This window comes from Malus sylvestris, chromosome 6, assembly GCF_916048215.2.
Source record: "Malus sylvestris chromosome 6, drMalSylv7.2, whole genome shotgun sequence".
NCBI lineage: Eukaryota > Viridiplantae > Streptophyta > Magnoliopsida > Rosales > Rosaceae > Malus > Malus sylvestris.
This window is the reverse complement of record NC_062265.1, coordinates 3,137,722-3,147,670: the sequence shown is the minus strand read 5'-3', so window position 1 is coordinate 3,147,670 and position 9,949 is coordinate 3,137,722. Positions and strand designations below refer to the sequence as shown.

The 9,949-nt window shown below is 37.6% G+C and overlaps 1 protein-coding gene across 2 annotated transcripts; it reads left to right on the top strand.

Moving 5' to 3' along the window:
* Positions 1-789: 789 nt before the first annotated feature.
* LOC126625266 (extra-large guanine nucleotide-binding protein 3-like) lies at positions 790-8,411 on the top strand. 2 transcript variants are annotated; one of them, XM_050294357.1, is made up of 9 exons: positions 790-806; positions 1,154-2,417; positions 2,513-2,650; positions 3,234-3,338; positions 3,431-3,610; positions 5,721-5,898; positions 6,625-6,872; positions 7,227-7,399; positions 7,593-8,411. In XM_050294357.1, exons 2-9 carry the CDS (start codon positions 1,449-1,451, stop codon positions 8,185-8,187), a joined length of 2,586 nt encoding a protein of 861 aa, XP_050150314.1. In that variant the 5' UTR covers positions 790-806; positions 1,154-1,448; the 3' UTR covers positions 8,188-8,411. The 2 variants fall into 2 exon arrangements, with proteins under 2 accessions (XP_050150314.1, XP_050150313.1); XM_050294356.1 differs by lacking the exon at positions 790-806 and having other exon boundaries at positions 1,007-2,417.
* Positions 8,412-9,949: the final 1,538 nt, after the last annotated feature.

The window sequence follows — 9,949 nt, the reverse complement described above, 5'->3', positions numbered from 1 at the left end:
AATGGTGGTGGGGCAACAAAAATGTTATTTTTACCATCTATTTGTAACATATCTTTACTAAAGATAGAACCTACATATATTGGCCGGCAGTACCTCTATGAAAAAATAGTACAAATAATGATATAATAGATAGTAAATGTAGCAGTAGTCAAGTGAAAGTATATCGGTGAAAAACAAAAATAATAAATGGTATCATGGTGGTGGGGCAACAAAAATGTTATTTTTATCATCTATTTGTAACATATCTTTACTAAAGATAGAACCTACATATATTGGCCGGCAATACTTTTATGAAAAAATAGTACAAATGATGATATAATAGATAGTAAATGTTGCAGTAGTCAAGTGAAAATACATCGGTGAAAAACAAAAATTATAAATGGTATCATGGTGGTGGGGCGCTAATTCTCACAAAGTTACCATCTCGCCTGCACGGCGCGTGAGATATCAGAAAGCGATCCACTCCCCACGAGCCAAACGGTGTGCTCGTTCGTCATTACTGGTAGAGAGGGAGAGGTAAATGCCAGAGGCATACAACTGCGGGTCCCTCTCTCTCCCATCTTCTTCTTCGAAACCTGCATCGCTCTCATAACTCCTCTCTCTCTCTTTCTCTCTCTCTCCTGTGCGGCTTGGTGGATATGCAGAAGAAGCTCTATCCTTTAGCTTTTTAGCTCAGACCTTCCTCCCTTACCAGGCATCTCTCTCTCTCTCTCTCTCTCTAAAAGCTTGGCATTTTTTGTAATTTTTTCTTCTTTTTCTTAAACTTTTCCTCCAAAGTAGAATATTTACTTTGCGGTAAGCAAAAGGTAGAACATTTTACTCAAGGGAAAATTATCATTTTTACTTTCTGATTGCTTTTCCTTTTTTTTTTTTTATTGTTTGGTGAGTGAACAATTTTACTTTATTCTTTGAAATCTGAATCAGTCTTTGTTGTATGCTGTGGACTTTTTCTTCCATATGCAGTTTGTTTGACTCTGAATTTTCAAGTATTTGGTTCCTACCTCCTTCCGTTTTTATTATATTTCTATATTTTCCAAGTTGGGTTCTTGATTTTGGACTGTAAACTGTGTTTTTGACTCTGGAAAATATTGAATTTTGGTGTTATTTAATATTGCATTTGGTTCAAATCTTTGATTAGTTGTTGGTTTCGAAGGATGATGGCTGGATTGCGGCCGCACGGAGACTTTTACTGGTTCTGAAAGCGATCCCACATCACCGGAACTTCATACAAGTTGGCATTTCAACTGGGTTTTTGCTGATACTGTTGGCTGATCATCTTTTAAAGCTTGTAGCAATATGGTATTATTGTATTAAGTTTGAAGGAAATTGAAGTTCTTTATTCGAAAAATAAATGTTTTAGAGTAGAGTTGTATGGTGTTCTTCATATCAAGTTTGTTAGAGTCTTAGAGTGTAGTCGATAAAAGGAATCCGGTACCAGAGAGAAGTCGATGGAGCAAAAGGAAGGAGAAAACTGGAGGGAACTGGTGAGAAAGATGCTTCCACCAGGTGCTTCAATCCCTGAAGATGCTGCTGAACTTGATTACTCTATAGCTATGGAGTATGAGGGCCCTCCTGTCTCTTATGACGTACCTAGGGTCGAACCCCTTGATGTTAATCCACATGGAATCCCAACTGCAGAAACGCTATCTGAATCACAAAGATCGGTTACCAGTACCGGTCCACCAGTTATTGAACCAATTCCTCTGCCTGTGTCTCGTATTGCTGGTGTCACAAGTTCCCCTACCCAAAGTCCAAGGGTATCAGGAAGCTCAGAGTCCGTAGTGTCTGTCTTGCAAAACCATGATTTTTCTTCAGCCTCGCCTTCAGCCTCTCCAGGTTCAGTTCATAATCCTCCAAGTACCCGTCCCAAACAGGTTGTCAATGAAGTAAAGCGAGCTCCCGTTGTCACTTTTAATACTGTAGATAGGTCAGAGAGGAAAGAGGTTGATGCTGAGAAGCCAGCTTTTCCAGCTTATGTTGCTGTTTCTAAGGAGAAGAAGAAAAAAAAGAGTAGAGCTTGTTATCGTTGCCAAAAAGGAAAATGGGAAACTAAGGAATCGTGCCTGGTTTGTGATGCTAAGTACTGCAGCAATTGTGTGCTTAGGGCAATGGGTTCCATGCCCGAAGGGCGTAAGTGTGTGACATGCATTGGTCAGCCAATTGATGAATCAAAGCGGTTAAAACTGGGTAAACAGTCAAGGGTATTGTCCAGATTGCTTAGCCCATTGGAAGTCAAGCAGATAATGAAAGCAGAAAAAGAATGTTCTGCTAATCAGCTTCGGCCGGAGCAGCTTATAGTGAATGGATTCCCTCTAAAGCCAGAAGAGATGGCTGAATTACTTGGATGTCCTTTACCTCCAAGGAAGTTGAAGCCCGGTAGATATTGGTATGATAAAGAATCTGGTCTCTGGGGAAAGGTGAGTTCAAACTTAACAATGCTTTTGTCTAATTTCTGATAAAAGAAAATACTGCCATGGATTCCATTTAACAACTCAACTTCTTGATTTGGCAGGAGGGAGAAAGACCTGATAGACTCATAAGTTCAAACCTAAATTTTAACGGGAAACTTAGCTCCGATGCAAGCAATGGAAACACTGAGGTCTACCTCAATGGCCGAGAAATTACAAAGCTTGAACTCAGGGTCCTAAAGGTACGTCCCATGAATTTACAATCGAAAAATATCTTATTATTTCTTTTTAAAGTCATAAGGTGTAACTTGTAGCTTGTGGTAAGCCACTAGGTTTTAGTGATGCTTTAGTCTGCACTATATGAATCTGGTATTCCATTTCAATGAGTGTTCTCTTTCTTTACTCCTTTTTATAATCTGGCCATATTTTCTCTTCTATTTAAGAATTGTTACCATGCATATAGGAGTTGCATCACATGGTGAGATACATTTCTGTGCATCAACGAGATTAAAAGCAATAGGAAGTAAAAGGTGATTCAAAACTATAATAAGCAATGAGAGTTAGTGTTCAATGGAAGTTAAAAGGTTTCCTGTACATAATAACTTGATCGGGGCTACATTTCACATTACATGCATGCGATGCTGAAGTGCACTTTTGGCCTTATTATGTATATGGGTTGTTCACCAGTTTGTTATAATTAGACTATAATTTCAAAACTGATTTTATTATTATACCATGATAAGGGCCCCTAAATACTGTCTGTCTTAAATGCTTTTGTTGCAGTCAATTTATTGCCTGTAGTAATATACTTCTTTACACTGTCAGGTAGCAAATGTGCAATGCCCACGTGACACCCATTTTTGGGTCTATGATGACGGACGCTATGAGGAAGAAGGTCAGAATAATATCAGAGGAAATATTTGGGAGAAGGTATGCACTGGAAAACTCAGTTGGATTTTTCGGAGCCTATGTTGATTATGGCTGTCTTTATGCAGCATGCTCATTTGCTTTTTGTTAGACAGGCAACAACTCGGTTTCTCTGTTCCCTATTCTCTTTGCCTGTGCCTCACGGTCAACCTAATGGACCAAGAGATGAGCCTAGCAACTATACCACTGTTCCAAATTATTTGGAGCAGAAAAAAGTTCAGAAGCTGCTTCTCCTTGGACTTCAAGGGTCTGGGACCAGCACAATCTTCAAACAGGTGCAGCCTTTTATTTAAGATCTTCGTTTGTACTGTGATTTTCTATGAAGTGTGGTTGTTATGATTGATTGATTCATTTATTTTCTTGGGTTGGTAGAGTGGGAGCCCTGGAAGTAAAAGAGAAAAGAGAGCATTGAAAATTTATTTATTCTTAAGAGAATGTTTTTCTTTCTTGGTTTTCTAGTCCTGTATAAGTTATTTGGAGGGTTAAACTTCCTGTCATTCTAGAGAATAGATAAGTGCATATGTTGTTTTATCTAGTTGCAACCATGAACATGTGATGAGCAGAGTTGTCAGTGTCACAAACTAGACAGAAGACGTCACCTTCAAGGTCCAGATCGAGAGGAGAGTTAATTTAGTTGACCTATTTTAGAGCTGAGCATCTTTGTTTTATATGTGTATTATTTGGTAAACAATGAGATATACAACCATCTAGGATTTATGGAACAAAAGTTTATTGATTGCTTTTAACTGTTGGTTATATAAGGGATCACATTAACTGTTGTGGAAGAGATTGAGAAGGAGAGAGATTGCAATGCAATCATGTTTCTTATACTCAAATGGGTCCATATACTTGAACTTTTCTTAGGAACTTTTTTAAATTGGCTTGTTGCTTAACTGCCTTTGAGATAAGAAAAGTAGCACAAAAATTTGGTGTTTGTTCACTAGACTCGGGAACTTTTCAGAAGAAATTTGTGGCTTTGTTGTCTTTGAAATAAGAAAAGTAGAACAAGCAAAATTTGGGTGTTGACCGACTTGACACTGCAAATTTGTGAAGGTAATTGAATTTCGGGGTGGAGTTTCACAGTTACGCTAACTTATGTGCATTTAGTGAGATAGTAGACAGATTTCCTATGATTCATGTGTGTAGCTGGAACAGTTGCAAGTATTAACTTCTGTAGTTGTGAACAAATAAAATAAAGACATAGTATTCCTGTGGTAATGGCACTACTTCTATGGTTCGAGTATTTGGTGGGATCCATATAGATTTAATTTGGGGGGGATTAGCTAGTTGGTGAGGCAATAGCTTACCAAGACGATGGTCAGTAGCTGGTCCGTGAGGCTAAACTATCTTCTAAGAGTAGATACTATTACATAGGCTTGGGGCTCCCATGCATTACACTCAGATCAAGTGGAAAATGTATGGTACCATGCAAGTGCCAAACACTCTAAACATAATCATACTTGTTTTTTTTTTTCGAACTGAAAAGCTAATTTGAGATGGCTTTTTTTCTTTCTAGATCTCAGATAAACAGGTTGATTTTCTATTGACTACAGCAGATTTTTTATTGTCAGTCGGATTGATGTTCACAGATTAATATTCTAACTGTATCTAGTTTCAAAAATATTCTAACTTGTGTTCCTCATCCACAAAAATTCAGATATTCCTGAATATGTTATAACTTATAATTATGAAATATTGTTCATATGGGTTTTTTGTGTTTTATCTAAAGTTTCATCTATTCTGTCCATTTGAAATCTCATTTCCCAGGCTAGGGATCACTGGGATCTACAGAAAACATTTACCAAATGCTGGTTGGTTGCTTGGTAATGGTCAAAGGCTAGGGTCTGGGGTCGAGGGATTTCTGGAACCTGTACCCCGTGTTATGGAAAGAGTAATTTGGTTCGTTGAGATTTAGTCCATTAGTGACCCGTTTTGTTGACCCGACGGCAGACCTGGTTCTGGGTAGCCAATTCCGGCAATTTTCGTTGGTTTTTCCGACGAATTCTACCCAACCCTTACCTGCATACACAACCCTGACCTCCATTCTCTCTTTTCCACAAAAAATCCGAGGGTCTTTGGCCTCGGTTTTGCGAGGATCGAAGCCAACGGCTTCGAGGCACCCAATGCTGCAATCCGCCATTTCTGAAGCCACCACTGTCGACCACCACCATCATTCAAACCCTCTTGAGACCAGGAACAAAACCCAAGCCAAGATTGAGGTGTTGGAGATCGTTTTGATGTTGAATCGAAGTTCATTTTGTTGACACATTGTATATTTTCCTGAGTGACATTTGCAATGGAGTTTTACTCTAAATTCTTATAGATCTTTCAATACTAGTTTTTGTAGCTTGTATTAATCAGTATTTTCATGTGGTCATTGGGCAGGCCAAGTTCTTGTATGGAAACAAGTTTACTTCAGAAGAACTGCAGGATATAAAGCTGATGATCCAGAGTAACATGTACAAATATCTAAGCATTCTGCTTGATGGACGAGAACGCTTTGAAGAAGAGGCTTTGTCTAGGATGGAAGGACATGGTTCTCACGATCAAAACGCTGAAGCAGGTAGTTTTGCAATTACACATACAATATTAAATTTTCAATTTTCACTCAAATTTCTACCATTGCTTCAATCATGATGGACTATTTTATTCCCAATTTGTAGTTGAAAGTCACTCATGCTTTGTCCCCTTCATAGAAATTTCAAGTAGAAAGGTTATAATTGTAATATTTACTGCACTGCAATATAGTGGAAACTTGTATATGCATGAATCAATTGAGCATTTATCAGTATTAATGGGGGAGGAATGGCAAGGGATAACAAAACCTATATCCTCTAGGCAAAAGAGGAGCACATGGGGAGTAGGGACTGCTCTGAATAAATTTGTAGCTTCTGGGTTGCGGTTTCCAACAAAACCTATATCTATGAGTAGATGAGCAGAGAGTAAATAGAGGAGAATACTATGATGGCACAGGGGGAAAGCATTAAAGTGGTTCTACCTTTTCAACTCATTAGTAATACTTTTATCCCCAGAACACAGAGACACAAAGCCGTGTTTACTTAACCATTCAAGCTGGCCTTACTAATGACTATTTCCTCTAAAAGAGAATAATCTGTTGCACATGTGATAGAACTGTAAGGTTTCAGTTATGTCATTGACGATTTATGCAGGCTAAATATAATGATTCTAGATAGGACAATGTTGATTAATCCAGTTCCGAAATATAGAATCTTTTCTTTCCTGCATTTTGGACAATTCGGAATGTTAGATCTGATTAAATTTTTTTCAGGTGGTGAGGTCAACCAAGATGAAACTACTCAATGTGTCTACTCGATTAACCCGAGGTTGAAGCATTTCTCTGACTGGCTTCTAGACATTATTGCTACTGGAGATCTAGATGCATTCTTCCCTGCTGCAACACGCGAGTATGCTCCATTAGTTGAAGAAGTGTGGAAGGATCCTGCTATTCAGGAAACATATAAAAGAAGAGATGAGCTTCATTTCCTCCCTAATGTTGCAGAGTACTTTTTAAGCCAGGTAACATTATATCTAAACTTGTGGAGTAACAAATTTTAGTGATGTAGAAATCCTTTTGCGGCCATGTTTGAGCTGGGTATTTGATTTTTTTTATTTGACCATCTTTTTCAAATTTATGTGGAGTAATGCAACTTTCTCTTAATGTCTCAATAAATAAAGGGATTATAAATGTATAAGACAGGTTTTGAAGCATTGGATAATGAAACGTCTAATGGTTAAAAAAGTGTGTCAAAACGTATGGCTTTGTGTCTCCCTGTCCTGACCCATTGCACATATTATCTGCTATGTTTTCTTCATAGCCTTGACAATTTAGACAAGTGTTAGAATTTTAAGCATGCGGTCTTGTTTCTTCAGGCTGTTGAGGTATCTAGCAATGAGTATGAACCTTCAGAACGAGATATACTATATGCAGAAGGGGTCACTCAAGGAAATGGATTGGCTTTCATAGAATTCACTCTTGATGAACGGAGTCCAATGTCTGAAACCTACACGGAAAATACTGAAGCTCCACCCCCGCCTCTAACCAAGTAATGCTATTTTCTTCTTGTGTGTGTGACCATGTATTTAGCTCCTGGGGCTTTTCCTGTTTAAGCAAATAATGCCATTTTGTTAGTGCAGTGATTGTATTACTTAATAACATATATAGACTCGGATTTTTCTGTCTGCTGCTGATTAATATACAATCTTAGTTTTCTGAACGTTTCGTATTTGATGTCACAGATACCAACTTATAAGAGTGAATGCGAAGGGAATGAATGAAGGGTGCAAGTGGGTGGAAATGTTTGAAGATGTACGTGTGGTAGTGTTTTGCGTCGCTCTGAGTGATTATGATCAGATGTGGGTTTCCCCAGACAATAGTGGCAGTGGAGCGTTACTTCAAAATAAGATGATACAGAGCAAGGAGCTCTTTGAGAATATGGTCAGGCACCCTTGCTTCAAGGATACCCCTTTCGTATTAATACTAAACAAGTACGATCTCTTTGAGGACAAGGTCAATCAGGCGCCATTAAGTTGTTGCGAATGGTTCAATGACTTTAGTCCGGTGAAGCCCCACCACAATAATCAGTCACTGGCCCAGCAAGCTTACTTCTACGTTGCAATGAAGTTCAAAGATCTTTATGCTTCCATCACAGGCCGAAAGCTTTTTGTGTGGCAGACTCGGGCAAGGGACCGAGTGACTGTCGATGAGGCATTCAAGTACATAAGGGAGGTTCTGAAGTGGGATGACGAGAAGGAAGAGAACTACTATGGCGGACCAGAGGATTCGTTTTACAGTACAGACATGAGCTCCTCACCTTATGGAAGGCAGGAGTGATGTTGCTTTATATCTTTACATTTGTGTTTGCTTCTTAATTAAAGTGAAAGGGTGAGGGCAAATGGTAATGCTCCTTGTGTTCTTCTCGTCGGAATAACTGCGTATTTTTACTCTTCAAAACATCGTTTTTATAAAATTATAATGTTATCGATGGGGTCTCGGGTTGATTTGGCATTGAGCATGCTCGCCATCTCGAGTTAAATATATGGAAATGCTTGCTTAAATTTCTTGCGGGATGTGGAAATATGTCCCTTTTCCACTTGCTTTGAGGTTGATTTCTAAGCTTGATATAATTTCAAAGTGAGTAACGTTAGATTAATTTTTTAGACAAAATTTTCAAACTATGTGACATGTCATCAATAGGAAATAAGCACGTTAATCAACACTTAATAATTCAATCATCAACAATCAAGTTATAAGTTTTTCAAAATTTGGTCTAAAGAGTTTGGTATCCCTAACATTAAATTCAAATCCTCCCCAATCTTTGAGTCCAAAGCCAACGGACTAGAGAAGCCGGGGCTTTCAGGAGGGGGAGGATTTGGATCATTCAAGGGCTTGATTTTATGTGAAGTGTACAGTAGAATGAGATAACGAGAATCACATGATTTGAAATTAAGTGATCAAAATTTCCTGATCCATCAACACGGAAAACAAAAATCCAATGAGAATCTTAATTCCCTAGCATTACCCTTCGAAATATGATTTCGATTTGAAAGCACATCTAACCAGTAGACATGGTATCAATTCTTTCTCTAATCTTTGGTTGGCTCTCTAAACCCATAAACCGTAACATCAAATTAATTTTTAGATGAATATACTTCGTTTGTCTAGATTGACAGGTTATCCACCTCGATTGTCATTCCAGCTAGATCTCATCTCCCTATGAATTTCGAGAGTGATTTGATACCGGCAGCACAAAAGAACTAGGATTTTCTCTCATCTTTTTTTTTTCCCCTTCTCTTCCTTTCTTTTTTTATTTGAACGGTCACAGTTAAGTCACGTTAAAATGTGAGAAGAGGGAATGAAAAAGGATGAAAAGAAGAGAGGAGAAAATCATAATCCTTCCTGAAATCATAAAATTAAAGCAGGAAGGAAGGTGAGAAGAATTATTAAAGCATGAGATAAACCACTCTTCTAGTTATTTTATACCTTAAATCTTTCAGTACACTAAAATTTATGCGAAACCGACTTATTTATTTATTTAACTTTTATAAAAGCACAATGTGGCAAGAATAAAAATGGTACTCACTTCTTGTAAAATTTCATACCATACAAGTAAACGTGTCCTCTTGTCCATAGAAAAAGTTTGGGCTATAATATTTTACACCCTTCAAGTTCGAAGTGGTTTTCAAGATTTTTATTTTCTATATCTGAGTAAATTATAGCTATAATCTCTTAACTTTAACTCAGTTAGAGCAATATTTTCTCAACTAAAAATTTATTACTATTGTTCTCTCAACTTATCAAAATGTGCAGCTATGATCCCTTAATTAAAAATTCATTACCATTGGTCCTTCAACTTTAATTCAACTGGAGAAATTGTCCCTTAGCTTTAACTCAATTATAGCAATGATCATTCCAACATAACTCGTTTTGACAAAATTTTTAACGTAGTTGACGAAAAGGACCATAATTACACATTTTGATGAGTTAAGGGACCCTAATTATATGAATGGTTATTCCAACATAATTTATTTTGACAAAATTTTGATGAAATTGATAAAAACGACTATAGCTTTAGTTCGGTAGGCGGGATGAAATT

Coding starts and splice junctions, on each gene's coding strand:
- LOC126625266 (XM_050294357.1), top strand. CDS start 1,449: ATGGAGCAAAAGGAAGGAGAAAACTGGAGGGAACTGGTGAGAAAGATG. Junction 3,611..5,720: donor CCAGCACAATCTTCAAACAG/GTGCAGCCTTTT, acceptor GTCATTGGGCAG/GCCAAGTTCTTGTATGGAAA. Junction 5,899..6,624: donor CGATCAAAACGCTGAAGCAG/GTAGTTTTGCAA, acceptor AATTTTTTTCAG/GTGGTGAGGTCAACCAAGAT.